This window comes from Calonectris borealis, chromosome 7, assembly GCF_964195595.1.
Source record: "Calonectris borealis chromosome 7, bCalBor7.hap1.2, whole genome shotgun sequence".
Taxonomy (NCBI): domain Eukaryota; kingdom Metazoa; phylum Chordata; class Aves; order Procellariiformes; family Procellariidae; genus Calonectris; species Calonectris borealis.
The window spans coordinates 20,885,211-20,902,131 of NC_134318.1; the positions used below are offsets into that span (position 1 = coordinate 20,885,211).

General features: G+C 39.0%; 1 protein-coding gene across 5 annotated transcripts in view; it reads right to left on the reverse strand.

Annotated features, from left to right (window-relative positions):
- Positions 1-1,130: 1,130 nt before the first annotated feature.
- The window catches only part of SEC24C (SEC24 homolog C, COPII component), a 39,601-nt gene continuing 23,810 nt past the window's right edge, over positions 1,131-16,921 (reverse strand). For all 5 annotated transcript variants that reach the window (XM_075154444.1, XM_075154443.1, XM_075154440.1 and 2 more), the window contains 15 exons: positions 15,432-15,570; positions 13,392-13,507; positions 12,009-12,133; positions 11,569-11,760; positions 10,520-10,613; positions 9,233-9,349; positions 8,581-8,751; positions 8,095-8,191; positions 7,661-7,806; positions 7,037-7,175; positions 6,108-6,226; positions 5,544-5,723; positions 4,696-4,887; positions 4,190-4,279; positions 1,131-3,741 (listed from right to left, as the gene is read on the reverse strand). In XM_075154444.1, coding sequence (XP_075010545.1) covers positions 3,601-3,741; positions 4,190-4,279; positions 4,696-4,887; positions 5,544-5,723; positions 6,108-6,226; positions 7,037-7,175; positions 7,661-7,806; positions 8,095-8,191; positions 8,581-8,751; positions 9,233-9,349; positions 10,520-10,613; positions 11,569-11,760; positions 12,009-12,133; positions 13,392-13,507; positions 15,432-15,570 — 2,058 coding nt within the window. In that variant the 3' untranslated portion in view covers positions 1,131-3,600. The remainder of the gene's footprint in view (positions 3,742-4,189; positions 4,280-4,695; positions 4,888-5,543; positions 5,724-6,107; positions 6,227-7,036; positions 7,176-7,660; positions 7,807-8,094; positions 8,192-8,580; positions 8,752-9,232; positions 9,350-10,519; positions 10,614-11,568; positions 11,761-12,008; positions 12,134-13,391; positions 13,508-15,431; positions 15,571-16,921) is intronic.

Below are 16,921 nucleotides of genomic sequence, written 5' to 3' on the forward strand. Positions count from 1 at the left end.
CTGCAAGGGCAGCGGAACGTCACACGGACCTGTTAGGAGAACAGCAGCACTTCACTCTTTGTGCGGTCTTACTTCAAGCTGATACAAATCCTCCGCCTCTAAGGCACCCGCACGAGCAGCACCTAAAGCTGACAGGGAACACCCGGGCTATTCCGCGGAGGCAGGGCCTGCTGAAAGCAAGTACACCTGCGGAGCGGTGGTTCCTGCACCAAGCCGGCGTTTAGGTGGTGCAAGAAAGTACACCGAGAGTAGCTCCTCCTGAAGACCATAAAGGGAGGGAACAGAGAACATGTTTTAGTAACAGTAACAGAACGTTTGTGGGTTTGTTGTGTTTTTTTTTTTTTTAGTATCTACAGGTAGGTTTAAAGCTCCCTTAAAGCTGCTCTTCTGTACCAACCTGGAACAACTCATTTGGTGTTAAAATACTCTGTAAATGGGAAATTGGTATTTCAAACTCAGCCAAAGCTGAGTTTGGGCTACACTATAAAAATAAAAAAAAAACTAGAATTACCACTCAGTTATGGAATTGCTAAAACCTTCAAATTCATTCCTTAAGAGATAACTTAACCCCAGTCACAATACTTAAAACTGATAATTCATAATACAGGACATTAGTCAGTATGGACATGAGTAAATAGGTATTCTCTATCTGTAAAAGGAACAGGTTAAAACACAGGAATCTTTTTGCTTTCCTTTGAGAAGTTAGGTCCCAACACTACTCGGGCATGATCCAGAAGCACAGCACAGTCAGTACAGAAAGACTACCACCCCCACGCCATCCCCACCAGCTCCTCCACTTACATCCCAACAGAGTGCTAACAGACATGGGCTCTGCAAGGCAATTTCCACGCACGTCGGAAGGGGTGCTGCCACAAAAATGCCCACAAGCACAATTTACTCCACACGATTAATGTACAAGATGCACAAGGCCCATCGTTATCGCAATATATCAGATCAGTAGCAGATTCTGGACATAATGTACATTCTGTAGGAGAGTAATATCAAAAATATTCTACAGCAAACTATTGTTGGATATTTAGCAATGATTGTCTTGTGCTTTCATACAGATTGTTGTAAGCTTATCGGCACATTGTACAATATCAATGTTCTAGGCTACAGTCAAGTTATACTGCCAGTTCACTCTGAACTTTATTTTTGCAATTAGCACCCTCCCCTCCAAAAAAACCCCCCACCCACCTTCCCTGCTATCTTAACTCTGAAATAGGAGCTCTGTTTCTCGAAAAATGAAGACTGCAGAAGTCTTCAAGTTAACACTGTCACAAGGTAAGGGTAATACTTCCCAAAGTAGACCAAAAACCCCCCAATCAATCTGACCTAAGCTGTTAGAAAAAATGAAAATCTCCTTGCAAAATGAAAGTTCAGAAGGGGCAGAAAGTTAAAAACCATTCATCTAGGTAAAGGAACACTGAGATTAAACAGCACCTTTTGTCTGTTGACTCTTGAATTTCTTATCACCATTCACTGTGAATAAGGAAAAAAAAAAAAAAAGACTGAACTTGATCAGCAGAAGATTGGATTGTAAAGAATCAATCCGCTAGACTTTAGCCCTTCCCATTTCCTCCCTCCCGCAAAATACAGGGTTTGGAAAAATAAGCAGTGTTTATTTACTAACAATGACATAAAATACATCTTAATATATTTTTATTTCTTTACAAATTAAAAGATGCATTGGAAAAACAAGTGAAGAAAATGCAAGGTTCATTTATGATTTCATTTCCACCCCCCACGCCCCTCAATATTAATACTAGAAATTAGTATTTATGGAAATCTGTGGTTGCTGCGCCTGATATTCCTGGGAAGTTGTTTTTCCCCTCTGGTTAAAAATCCTCTAGATTTTTTTGGTTGGAGGCAGTACGTGGAGTAATAAGTCAGCCACATTCATACAAAAACGCTGAAGGTTCTGTCAGCTACATCTTGAAAGAGTTTCTTCATTACAATTTTCATATTCCCCTTTCTGTGTAGTGATGGGAGGGAAGACAAACTAGCAGCATTAGAAGAAAAATGGATTTATATACATGCTACAGGATACGGAACTAAAACCACAGCCAGATATTTTTCTGCTCTTAACAAGGACTTTCCTCTGAAATATCAAGCCCAGATAATATATTCTCTAATCCACCCACATTCTTCCTTCCACTTTTAGTGCTATTGGTAGATTTAACTCCTGGGTGTTGTCAGAACACTTGTTAAGCGTTCAAGCTATAATATACAAACCCCCTTTCAAAAGCGAGTAAACGAAGCCCTTAAAATTCTGAATTTGATTTACACTTATCCCCTCTTCACAGGATTCTTCTCATCCACCCTTGCAGAATGGAGCAGCAGAGTGGCCAAAGTGGATGGATTAATCTGTCTGAGGTATTTTAGTTTAACAAACAGGCTTATAAAAAAGGTTTTGTGCAAGCTGATCAGTAGGTAGAATGGGGGAGGGTATAAACATCCAGTAATGAAACTCTTCACTATGGCCCAGATGTTTTCAATAACCAAAATCAGGTACTTGCAATACCTACTACAGTATAATCTAAATCTCAGTTTTTGTATCCCCTTCCTTGTATTCCAGGGTACAAAGCAGTCTCAAATTTGCATCAGTATAACTCAAATTCCTGCTTGTTTGCAATAATTCACAATAATATATTTGAAAATGGCCACCTCCTTATCATCCAGTTCCTACACAGCCCCACATCACCTTGTTAAAAGTATTTTCTGCTTAAGGTTAAGAGGCTTTTGTTCCCACCACCATCTGGATAGACAGGTAAGCTCTGCAGGAGGGGCCACGGAACATGGATTGAGTAGGACATTACAGAGCCGTGCAATGAGAAGGACTCACCGCACACGCAACAGGAAGCACCGTCTCTACCCCTACGCTGTTCAGAGGCCGTTGATTGTTGCTCACTGAACTATTACTTACTCCATTACAGATCTGCACAGCAATGTATAGTACAGGGAAGATTGTGGAAAGAAATTTGCCCTGATGCCTCCTGGCTTACCACTCATTTCCTTTTTCATGGATTTCTGGTTCAGACAGCCACATGATACATCTGCGCTCTGCAACGTCATGTTTATCTCTTAAGAGAAGGAGACACAAAACGTTTGGCTGCTCCAGCTCCCATCACCTGACCTGCCTCTTGTCCTCCCAACCTGCGCATCCTCTTCACACTTGGAGCATGCACACGCGCCCATACAAACACACAGCAACTACCAGAAGTTTTGAAGAGTTATCGCTTTTTCACCCAATGTTGAATCATGTACAGTGAACTGAAAAAAACTACATTCATTACGACAGGATTAGCGAGCATGGGGTTGGGGGGTGAACTCCTGCCAAGCACAGGAAACAATTTAGATACAAGTAAAAGACCTGGTATCAAAGGCCTTTTTTTTTTTTTTAGCCCTCACCAGGAAAATTTTTCATCTCTCGTACAGGACTGGGAGAGGTTGAAAGGATTTCTGCTTATGCAATATGTATTAAAAATTATGGAATTGTACAGATTTCTACGTTGTCCTTTTTGAGGGCGCTGGGCCTTCTGATCAGGTCATTAGTGGAGACTGAAATGTCACTGCTGAGTTCCAGCACCACTCCCTCCTCTAGCTCAGTAGCTGCCGAATCTCCTTATGCATGTGACACAGGAAGTCCACATATGAAGCCCCCCCACTCAGGCTCTTGTCCTCCACTAAAAAGTGTTTGAACAGCATTTCCAGCTTATCTTCTTGCTTCACAATTATTAACTACAAAAACCAAAACAAGAACAAAACCAACAGTGAGTAGGTTAGCAAAATTAATGTTCTTGGAAAAAAAGAGCAAAAAGCTGAATAGCTCCAAAATCCAAAGACAGATTACCAGAATCACAGCATATATGGCTTATGTGCTTTGAATTCTGTAAATAAGCTGGGTTAAGTCTCAATCCTTTCTAAATAGAAGGAAAATACCACATACGTGGTTTGTGCATTAGTAGTATATTATAATAGGCCTGAAAAAATTTAGTTCTAGAACTATGGTAAGCACAGAACTCCAAAACTAGTAACAAAATTTTTTTTCAGATCCTTGAAAACTTTTACGTTTGAATCACATTTATGAGATTAGGAAGAATAAGTTCAGCATTGCAGCATTACCAGGCATCACCTGCTCTGCGAAAAGGGAAGGGGATTTAAAGCTACGAATGGGGGACATTTTTACCTTCATGTAGCGGGATCTCTGCACTTGAAGCATGTCAACAATAGATCGTACTTTCTTTGAAAAGGGGTTTTCCAAGACAGGCAGGGTACTCTGGAATGAAAGATATCCAACCCCCATTAGTCATGCGAAGTAGAGCAACATTAAACAAAACAAGTTTTGTCATACTACATAAGGGTAGAGATATGTCTACCCCCACTAACATACTATCTCTTTGACCTCAACTAGTTAAAAGAGAATATAGCATGATACCAGAATTAAAGGTCAATTATTTGTTCCATTTACATATCGACTGTTCTCTTCACCATCAGTGGAGATGTGGCTTGTCAAATAAAGCTAGGCAAAAGCATGCCCAACACGCCCAGTACATTTCCAATACAGTTTCACACACCTGTGCTGCTCTTGTTCCTAGTATAAAAAATTAACACTATTTTCTCAACTTGCTTTCTCATTGTTTTAAGTTTTAGGCGACTATCACAGACTAGCTCCCGCATTGCCATCCAGCTCACCAAGGCGTTGCTAATCTGACTGAAGGATGACACTCCGAAGAGGTTCTGGATCAGGCCTTGCTGCACGTTGACTCCCACCCACACAAAGATGTTCAGCCCATTTTCCAGCAGGTATATGTCACCCTTGGAAAGACGTTCCTCTGAGTTCCGGATTGCTGCTGGCAAGGAGTCACTGTCAACATCTGCTTTGGTCTGTTTTAGAGTGAAATAAAAAATAAAATAAAATCAAGGTTATAAAACAAGAACATTTTATGAAGCCTTGAATATTTCTGCTTCTAAGACCCCAATGGTTTTCGCATTTCTACGACTTATAAAACTGCAATAGCTGTTACTGAATTATCATCTTCTTTAGCTTAGTTTTCTTACTGAATGTGACACAGAAGCAGATCAGACTCTTGGTCAGCAAAAGAGAACATAAGGCTGCTGTGAAATTACTCTGTAGTTCCAATATTGCCTCCTGGAGTAGGAATGTAATTAGTTGTTAGTGTTATTCCAGCCACTATGCTACTGAAAAGTCAGAATAGTACGTGGAGTTGCCCTGCAACGATGAAAATTACTACATGAAGTTATAAGAAGCTTTAGGACTTCTAAAAGACTATGAAAGGGTCAAAAGAGTTTTCTTTGCCACTAGTCACATGCTAACAGCTCAGGAAAAAAATCCCCCAGCAAATTCACAAGATACAGTAACGCATCTATCACTGAGTGAAATTAAGTGAAGTATCCTAACAGATGGCAGATCCCAAATCCTTCTCAAATCGCTTTCCCTTGCTAAAATATAAATGCCAGTCCTTACGACAAGTCAAGACAACAGCAAGTCTCAAGTGGTAAGAATATCCTGAATTACTCACCAGGGGCAGAAGCCTGGGATAAAAGAAAACATTTGTTTCTGCAACATCCATAGATGTGACTAACTGACGAATGTAGGCACGGTCATCCGTTGTGACCTCCGGACCAGGCTGAAGGACGTCACTCTTCAACACACAATTCAAGTACACAGGAAGCAGTTTCATGCATTCAGGGAGAATCAGCTACAAGTCACAAGCAGAGAGAAGTTATTCAGCTGTCTTGCTGAATAAGCTTACATTTGACAAAACGAGGCTTGCATGAACCAACAAAGTGTGGTACAGCTGTGAGGAGTGAAAGCTGATAGTCTAATTATATCATGGATTTGCAAAAATAACATAAAACTTTTCTCTGGAGCAGGCAGTGCTTCCTGGGCTCCAGACAGATGTCCAAGAAGCCATTCTCAACTATAGTTTTACTTGCAGTCTCTCTACTTCCTTGAGTCTTCTCTTTGCAAATTTCTACTGAGCAAAGCAATTGAGTTTTTTTGAGTAGATTAAGTAGAAAGAAGCTCTTCATCACCTTTTAATATCCGAGCCAGTGATTCAAGTGAAAGCATCGGAGCTTACCTGGCCAGCAGAAGAGGGACTAGCACAGTTCTTTCGATAGCAAGCTAGGATCTGGGCACACTGGTTGATCAGTGCATCTCGTACAGTCTTTACTGGACTACCCAGAACTCCACGATATGCTGCACAGAAAGAGGAAAGAAATGGATGGCTATCAAGTGATTGCTCATGAACAGTAAAAAACCCAACACTACTTCCACAAAGTAAATCTAACCAACTATTGTTTATGAAAGTATTTTTTCCCTCCCCTTCAAAGTTGTGGGAAAGAGATGATACATTCCTATTGAAGATCTGAAGAAGCTCCTTTACTTCGTTTTATTATTCTTCAATATATATCTTCTATATATTCTTCAACTCTTTATCTCCCATTTAAAATACACTTAGTCATACTTGAAAGCAAGGGGTACTATAAAAACTCCTTTTATAGCCTGGCCATCTTTCTTTAATGGATTGTTTCTTACATTTTAATGGCAATAAACATACACAACTCAATCTCTGCTGGATTTGTAGGCTTTTACTGCAAACTAGAAAGGGTAAATAGGGTACGATAGTATGATATTTAACCCATATCTATGAGCAAAGGCCACCATTTCCTATTCCCGGAGCAAAATTCTGGAACAGTTAAAGAACAAACTAAAACAGTCCAAAAATAAATACAAAGATGAATTCAGACAGCTGTCAATACAAACCTCTATTAAAAAAATATAGACAAGAATTTGTATGAAGAATAAGCCTACACCCTCTATCTGTACCTCTCGTCCTAAGCAACAATACTATCATCACAGCTTTATGCTCTTTCCCATAAATGACTGAAGTATAAGGATTGCCACCTGACATTTGATGCAAAGAGAATAAACAGGTGTCATTGGATGACAACAGGCATTTTAACAGCAGTTAAAGGTTGCAATTCTTGTTAGCGTATTTACCCTTACCATATTTAGCCAAGTAATTAATGAGTGTGTCTGTCTCACAGTTTCGATAGAGGTCGGCAAGCTGCGTGCAACAGTTTAAGGAGAGGTTGTGAATGCGGAGTCGTCGCTGTCCTGCGCAACTTGTATATAACAGAGCACACTGGAGGAGACAAAAATGCCAGGATATAGAAAAATGAGGTCCTGCTACAATAAGAAAGGCAGGGTTTGAATATACCTCATTAAAAACTAGGACTCAAATGCCTAAACAAATAAGATAATTATGTAGAAGACTTGCACGATAAGCTAAAAACATATGCTAAGAATCAGGGTCAATGAAAGATAACAAGCAGCAATGGTAGCAGTTTGTATTAAGGAGCCTGATCTTGGAAAGTACATTGTAGATTGAAGCAGTCTAGGTCACCCTGAGAACAAGTATGCTGAAAGGTTAAGGGTATATAGTAAGGGGCAGAAAGAAAGAACGAACAGTTCCTTGAAGGAGTGTCTAATAATTCAGTTCAGAACGACCTCATCCTCTTCTGCAACTGGCACTCTCCCCAGTTGAGATTTGGTTCCCCCCGACACAGTTTTGTTGACAATTCTAAACTGTCAACTCACTTCTTTCTCCTAGAAAGCCTATCCCCTCACCTGAAGGAGTGCACCACTGTCTTCACTCAGTTTGTCATCATGCTTGAATTCCACTGTGATTGTTTTATCACAGTCCAAACCTGCCATCTCTACATCAGTTGTGTTGCTCATATAGAAAGCTCCAAAAAAGTCAGTTGCTCGAATACCTAAAAAAGAAAAAACCCCAACATGAACCACAATTTTCAACAGAATAACAAGACAGACAGCCTTTGGAGCCCTGAAAACCCCGTCATCGGGGACACTAAGTTATCTTGACAGATTTCAGCAGGGATCTTTGCTCAGTCTCAACAAAAGCCTTAAAATTTCAAAGCTTTAGCAGAGCTTTTTGCATAGCCTAGTCTCAAGATGTTTTAAATTAGGGAAAAATCTGTTACTTCCCATATGACATGCTTGAAGTGGTCAATTTGTTAAGATTCATTCATGCTAACACCCACCTGTGCTTGTGCGCACTCTCATTACAGCATCAAATCCCACTTCTTTCTGGACATCTCTTCTCAAGTCATTCAGGAACCTATCCTGGTCTGTCTCCAGCTAGAACACAACCAATAATTCAAGTTTCATACTCCCATAAATCAGAGCTGCTTCATAAACCATAAAGTAATTTAAAACCAGATACTATCCCCTGCAGTCTTACTCTAAAAATCAGCCATCATACAGGGCTCAGTGCCCTGTTAATAAAATATTGTGCCAAAAGGTAACAGCATAACTTTTCTTGGTGTTGTTTTTGTTATTAATGGAGACATTTTGTGTAAAGACATAAAGCTAACAAAATAATTTTGGTGAAAATCTTGACATTTAAGTAGCAATTTATTTCCAAAGAAGTACTTGTTCACTATGGCTCACACCATGAAAAAGAACTCTTAACTAAACAATAGTTCTTATTTAGATCAAATACCTGTCTGAGTCAATGTCACTCTTACCTGGAAATACGCATACTTATAAATGGAGCCTCCTGTCTGGTAAGTTACTACACCTAGTGTTGCCACATCCAAATACTGGTTTGGGAAAAGGAACAGATCCACACAGCAGCCCTGGGCCACACAGTCCTTGGCCAAGTTGTTGTAAAAGCTTGTCTGTGGTTGAAACAAAGTCTAAGAAAGGAAGTCAGAGATGACATCAGAAGTTTGTGCTAAGAAAAGAAAAGTGAGATCCAGTTTATAACCCCAGTTAATACGCTTTTATACTTTAAGTTTCTTTTCAGGGAAATTAGGATCATATAAATTCTTCCTGACCCTGCCTTTGAAGAACTGTTGAATATTACGAAAATTACTACACATCTCGCTTTAATTGTAAGTTCAGCACATTTACTTTAACCCAGCTATGGTATTTTATTCTGTATAAGAATCTAGATCTACCTCTTCTTGTTCTCATACCAGAGCTGTCCTTATGATGTCAAGTCTACACAGCTCTGCTTCAGAACAGAAGATAAAAGTGCAATGTTAAAAGATATTAGCTGGGATGGTTACATTACTGCTACCCTTATAATTTTTTTAATGTTGCTTCAGAGGTATTTTATCTCATAAAAAGTATAATATAGACCTGTAATTTAAGCATCATGCAAGTCATGATTACCTTCTCCTTATCTGTGTTGATCAGTTTCTTATCATCCCTGTTCTTTAACTTCCCTGGGGCCTCTGCGATGGGCAGAGAGGTGTGGAAAATGAAGAGTTTGCCAGCACACTCAGCTGCCTGCAGGAAAGCGAGTGCAAAAGTACAGGTTAGAAACATTTATAAAAATTGTAAGGGAAACTGTGATTCAAGAACAAGCATTCAAGCATCTTCATTATTTCACTTTATGTCAGGAAGGCACTCTATCAGACACACAGGCTCAGTTATCACTTGGTGACTTCAGTGGTATCCAACACAGGGAGCACAGCTTACTGGTCAGTTACAGAAAAGCAAGTTTTAGTTCTACTGGACTGTGCTAGTTCCATGGCTCCAAGAAGACACGGAGCAGTAAGCAGGACTCAGCTATAAAAGGTTTTGTGCAAATGTGTTAGGTTGCTTTCTTCTCTGATTTGCAGCTACTGAGTTTGTGGAAAAGGAAAAGAGTCACAGAGATGGCAAAGGATTTTGTAATCTAAGCTTCAACAGACCATTAATTTTAAATCAACAACCTATGTCAACACTAGCCAATGTTTAGTAGGTTATTTTCTCTGACACATGCAGTATGTAAACAATCAATTAGTAATTTCTGTTATTTCTTGACTGAACAATTGTCATGGAAACTGAGTTTAAGAGAGACTTCTAAGGAGTTACATGACAGACAAAGAGCTCTATGAACAGTTTTGGATGGAATCATACAGGCAATCAATTTGATCAGTATATACAAGTTGGAGTTAGATCATGCATGTAACGATCTGGATGAAGTACTGGAACGGAAAAACTTTAGGAAAGGTTTACTTGGTTAGCACATTGTTGTGGGCAACTTCAACAAATTGCATTCTCTCCTTTTATTTAAGATTATACCAGAGCTTTAAGCACGGAATTATAAAGACACCACGTTACATAACTCCTCAATGAGACACGACAGACTTCAGCACTTGGTTTTAATGTTGGAGGGTCTTTTTTTTTTTTTGTAAGTTCTATAAACTGTTCAAAGCAAAACCCAGCCAGGTTGAGATTAAGTCACGTCTTGTACTCTGAGCAAAAATTATTAAAAAAAAATTGGATAGAGAACAGATAGCTACACGCACTTGAAGAATAAACCAAGTACTCTCTACATGTAGTGCATCTACCACAAGGAGACTTAAGAAAAGCTTTAGATTTGTCGTCTTTAGAATTAGTGTGTGTTAGCAGAATATGAACTTCAAAGTATTCAGTCTGAACACAGTTTGCCATGACAATGCGTTTACTAACCTTCAGTGCCTCCAGCCCTGCTTGAATCACAGGTGCAAAAACAGTTTCTGTTTCTCTTGTGTCTGCAAACATTTCTGGAATCTGATCCAGCAAACTAGCAAAGAACAAGAAAAAGGAGGAATTCAAGATTCCATTTAATTGGAAAAGGCACACAGTTGCAGTTGATGACCTATGAGATTGAGGTGGTTTAAACAAAAGTCCCTAATGTGTCTGTAAATCTGCATAATTTTTACAGTATTTGGCATCTCATCATCTATCTGTGAAAAAAATGCTTTGTCATTCTTCATTGGCTTCTCTCATCCATATCCTCAGTGCTTGCTGTATAGCCTCAACTGATGCCTACTCCAACAGCTCTTCTGTATTTCTGCTCTTTTAATATATTCCAATATATACTGGTAAGTAAACTCTTAGGAAAGACTAGTGACTCTTGGCCTCTTTTTGCCAAGCATCCTGTGTACTATTCAAAGATTAATAGGTTTAATCCACAGTTTTGTATTTATGCTTGTTAATGCACTACAAAACAGGCAATGCCAGGTCTAGTTCCCAAAACATAGTTAGCTACACACTATAGTTAATTACAGTTCAAGTATTGTGTTAAATAGTCTGCCAAAACTTTGCTAATTTCTCTTTCTCTTCTTCTAGATTTTGTCTTCTCTATTCCACTCAATTTTCTCCACAGAACCAAAATTAGACACCACTGTTGCCTCATTTTACAGTTATTTAGGCAGTTGCCTTAAAGACAGTGATTCAGTATTCTTACAACTTCCACTCTGCATCATTCTGGTTGTGTTTTGTTTTGTTTTTTCACAGAAATGCCCTTCTGCGCTAAATCCCCTCATATATACCCTCTGCCAAGATGGACTACGAGCCAAATATACCCTTACCCCATGAATTTTCCCATCCTACTTTGCCAGCTTAATCTCAAAGAGTATAGGAAGTTAAAATACACGGAGTGACTTCTAAGTGAATAACATGACAAATGAGCACGCAATGCTTGAATCTACCAAACAAGAAGTTTGCTACACATGTTGTAAATCAATTTCTATTACCTGGCAATAACTGTCCTGGACTCATTCACATTCACTAGAAAACCATCAAGGAGTGGCACAAACATATCTGCCACATCTGAGACAACCATCATTTGTGGCTGGGCCAGTGAGCTCTTCACGTTATAGAAGTGTAACACTTTGTTGTAGGTGACAAAGCCTACTCGAATGGCTGATTCTTCCATGTTGCCTTCCCTGTAAGAGACATACTTGTCTTCACATCTAAGTAGGTAGTGAAATCATTACACAGAAACCAACACAAAAAGGGGTAAGGGTTTATTTTCACCTAGAAAGTACCCGGAAAGATGTTCTGCTTGGCTTTTTTCTGAAGAAAAGCTTGATAGGATTATCAAATAATGTTTTATTTTCTAGCTTTTTTTAAAGGGGAAAAAGTGACAGTTTCCTCCATTTTGACTGGCTACAGCAGTACACAATATACCTACCTGGGCAGGTAATCTAGGAGTGACTTTAATTCTTCACATATTAGCCTCACTAAGCCACTCTTCACAGCATTGTAGGACACATCAATCATGAAAATGAAAGCAGGTGGACTGGGAAACTTGTTATTCTGTGGAAGAGAGGGAAGAAGTCACATTATGGCCATGTAATGCAGCCCACATAACGGCTCTGTAACATAGACGAATGCTGGTCAAAACTCTAATAGCTTTCATGTACTTTTCTACTCATGAGCAGTAATTATTTCTTCAGATCATTCTCCCATCCCTGCCCAACTAACAGGCATGTAAGCACACTGTGCTTGAAACAGACTGGTATTACATGCCCTAGACCAATTTTGCCATTGCTCAGTGAAGAACAGGTTAGTCACAACTAAATCATCCACATACATGACTAGGCCAGATAGGGAGAGTAGACAGGGAAGTTTTCTGCCAGTTTTCAAGACTCTGGAATCTGACCAGACTTGTTATAGGTGATTTCATCAATACAAAGCAAAAGATTTTCCTCTCTGTGAACTGCAGCCTTTCCCTTCTACTTAAATATCAGGTTCGCTTTGGGAAAGAAAAAGTTGTTTCAGTCAACAGTTTTCTGAAATCTATAGGTCATACTGGAAGGAGCACACAGAACAAATGCAAAACAAGAACTTTCAAGAAAGCTGGGAAGAACACACCTCATTTGATTTAAAAATGCTTCTTACGCTGTTAGAAGCAAGATAATTGTTTTTTTCCTTAACTCAAAGTAAAGCTGAGGCATCAGAAGATAACCAGTATAAAGTTGCAACATTTAGGCATTTATTTTCCCATCATTTATTTCAGCAGGGATATAGGTTGCTTTAATAAACACCTTGCACATGTTTTTCCTATTCCTTAGAAGTTTATTATTATTTAAATCTTTTAAATTAAAAGTGTGACAATATATATTTCCACACTATTCTTGTATTTTTAACCACTATTTGAAATTTAAGTTCAATTAAGTCTTAGGCAACAGGTGGCACATTGCATAGTTACTATTGTACTTTTCTTGAATCTCTCCTACATTCTCCTTCTGCCCCAAGGACTACTGCAAAAGAGTCTCTCCTGCAGAATTGCTAAGGTAACAGCAGTTATAGCTGCTTATATAGCTCCAGAAGAGAATGACAGAGGCAGCTGTAACAAAATTGTATTATGTCATGTGTGATCAAGACTTCCTCTACTTCGGGAGGTAAGCAGACAAGCACATTATCTTACACGATGAAGTGGGTTGGAATAATGCTGTTAATTATCTCTGCCAGCTAGAAAGCAGCTAGAAAGAAAGTCATTCTTACTTTTAGGAAAATAAACTTTTTATTTAAAAGCAAAACAAAATATAGTAATAAACATATACTGCTGTACCTTGCAATAGTCAACTGTTGCTAGAAACTCGTAAGACCCCAGTGATAACTCAGGTCGATCATAGAAGTCTACTCGCTTTCCAGTATGATCCAAATGTTGGAAGTAGTGAGGTGGCACTGGGGAAGGAAAAAACATTAAGTTCAGTGACACGCCCATGATAAACACTGTGACTAGAGAGCTAACGTGACAACAGCTGTTTCAAATAAAACCCCAGGAAAGCTAGCTAGCACTCTGTGCTAGCATGCAAGTATTACTAAAAATATTCATGCAATTTAAGAGCATCCTTAAAGCCAAACTGCTTCCAGTTTGTCTTATGCACCAGGTGGCACACTGTATAGTCACTATTGTACTCTTCCTGAATCTCCTTTACATTCTCATTTTATGTTTCGTATCAGAAACGTTACTACAAGACGCTCTTAGGATTCTTCCGAAGGATTTAGTCCAAAGGAAAAATATAACAATCTTGTATAAGTAGTAACAAATTGCTTACAATAGAGTTTGAGGCAAACTACAGGCTACAACATTACTGACTCAATTCAGGCTTACCAAACGATTGAGCTCCTTAATTTGCTATATGAGTTAGCTTTTTCCTTCCCTTCCCATGCTGCACAAGAGTAAAGCCTTCTAGGCACTCTCAGATGCAGAGACTGCCATAAGCCTTTTGTCAGAAAAGACAGGGTACTTCTTACAGTGGATTGTAAAGCATTAAGAAGGAGGAACCAAAAGTGTAACCACATGCCCAGTACTTTTGTGCAGGTACCAGGCATCGGAAGGTAAAACAGGAGTTAAGCTAAGTTTTTGCCTACAAAAGTCAGCTGCAGAAACAAAGAAAGCATTTCCCTTGTGGCCCAAGAACTACCATGACAGAGTCCCTCCTGCAGAATTGCTAGGGTGACAAAACGTATTCCAGGTATAGATGCCTATATAGCTCCAGGGGAGAATAAAATGAGATTATCTGTAATGATAGTATTCACCACCTTTAAATTATTCTGAACGTTCAAAGTTTCAACAGTTCAAAAGAAAACAAAGTGACATCATTACGACTATATATATAAAAGCACCTATCACTCTTCTCTCCAAGTACACATCCAGTACAAGCTACAAATCTGATTGTTTTTGCAGAGAAAACAGGAATTATTTTCAAGTATTAGGTATAACTACATTGTATTTTCACAGCATTGCTTTCATCAGCAGTCTCTGAGCATCCCTCTCTTTTCTGCCCCTGCTCAGTTGTTACAGGTACAGCCATTCATACAGCTGCTGAGTAAGCAGGGACAGGGAATGCATGCAGGCTGAAAATCACCAGACAAAAAAGTTTTTTAAAGTTGGCCATTTCTAAGCCCCGTCAGCTTCCCATTTTGGTTTGTACAAACAGTTGTACAGCATAACTGAGGTGATAAGAACAAACAGTCCATTAAAAGTCATCGTACTACCAAAATTAAACACTCAAAACATCAACGTAAGGTTTATTGTACCTTACATTCCACTGTGCCTTCAAAACAAATCTATGGATGTCATGCTATGAGCTGCACATAGTGACTTCTGCTTAAAAGGAAGCATGTTTTATATTAATTTAGAAGAGCAACTATGATTGAACACTCCTATTCAGCTGTAGCAGATTTAGCTGCAATCTCATCTCTAAGCAGTGTTTAAACAGGCTTTGTGAGCAAAAAAAAATAATCCTAACTCATGCTACTGACTAGATGTATCTCAGTCTGCCATAGAAAAATGTAAGTCTGAAATACCCTAAGAAAATAACATAAATAATTTTTCAAACCACCATACATTATGCTACAAGTACCTCATGTTAAAAATTTGGTACAATAATACTGCAATGCATAAGCACCTACTTAATTTTAACATAATTTCAGAACTGAGCACTGAACATGTTTTATAACAATTTTTTTACACGACTAAACACACATTAAAGCACAGTATACATTATAAATGATCATAACATGATAAGGATTTATTTACTTGCATCTTGTTCAAAGATCACTCCAATAGAGCCTAGAGACCGATTTCCAGAAGAAACCTTACCCTCAGTGACACAGCTGCAGAAACAACACTGGAACCTCCTTCCACCCTCAATGAATTGCATAAAAGGGCACATGTAAGCCTTGCACCTATTACATCGGACAGGACCGGATTCTCCATGGTCTACCAAGTAAGGAAGGGTCTGTAGAAGCAGGGGAAAAAAAAGGAAAGAAAGGTCACATGGTGACAAGGAAGAAGTGACCACGCATACCGCAGAGCTTAAAACTATCTCCCTGTACACTGCATAGGATTTAACACTTTGGCAGCTGTGGAGAAAGCGCAGGGGGTGGGAGAAGCCTGAACAAGTATTTCGTAAATGCTTTTCAACTCAAGCTTTAGCACAGCAGTTCTTTGTGGGCTGCAGTCATTAATGGGCTATCCCACTCAGACACAGACAAGTACTTCAGCATGGTGCTGCAGTACCTCATATAGTAGTATATACTTGAGAAGTATATGCCTGAGAAGCATGAGCTCTAGCAGCTCTAGCAGGAGGATCACACTGCACAGCACAGATGTATCCCAAGTGAACACAAAAGACTGAAGCCATGCAAAGAATGGCTCTGATAACCTCATGGGAGTAAGCATACAATTTACATTTCACCACAGGTTGGGTATTTTAAAAGCAACTCTTCACCTCTTATATTTTTTCCCTTGTAAAAAGCAAGCTTTTTGACAAAATAGAAGCCAGTCATTGCATTCCATATATTCAAGAACATAGAGCATCCACACTATCTTAAAAAATTTCAGCTGATAAGACTTATTTTTTTTAAGTCCACCATGAAATACATTATATCCATAAGTTCTGCTTGTCTTGACCCCATTGTATAGCAAGTCCACAAAACTGTTATGTAGCAATACTGTGAACTATTACTGATAATATATTCTTTTTGCAGCCAAACCAGAATAAGATGCTTGGCAACTTCTGTAGCTTCTCAACTTCAGAATGAGCAGGAAGCACTTTAAAATTATTAAGATAGAACTCGTGCAAGCTACAAGCTGCATTCATAGTTCAAAGCATCTTTCATAACTAAGAACCTAGCTCAAAAGAAAGTTTAACTACTTACTTTTAAATTTTCTGACACTGAAGATGTCCAGTCTTAATTCTCTCAGCCACCCTAAACCTCTGATCATGTTTAAGAGACAACATATTCATTGAGTAGGAGTTGAGCAAATGCTCCAGTCACTTTCTTCCTCTTCATGCCACAGATGTGTCACATCTCTCATTCAACCCCACTAATCATTTATTGACAATACAATGGTTTTGCAGCCAGCGTTTCTCAGCTCCTATTGCCCAGGCTGACCTCCTCAGAGGAAACAAAGTTTCAAGTTTTCTGACTGCCAGGCGATGTTGGTATTGTACTTCCATACAATAAGCTTTTTTCCTCAGCCTCTCCCCAATAACATGCATACAAACAAACTACAAGGGTGCTGTAAACATGCAGAGCTACACATAACTTGTCACTAACCACTTACTCCCAGAAAGCACAGAGATA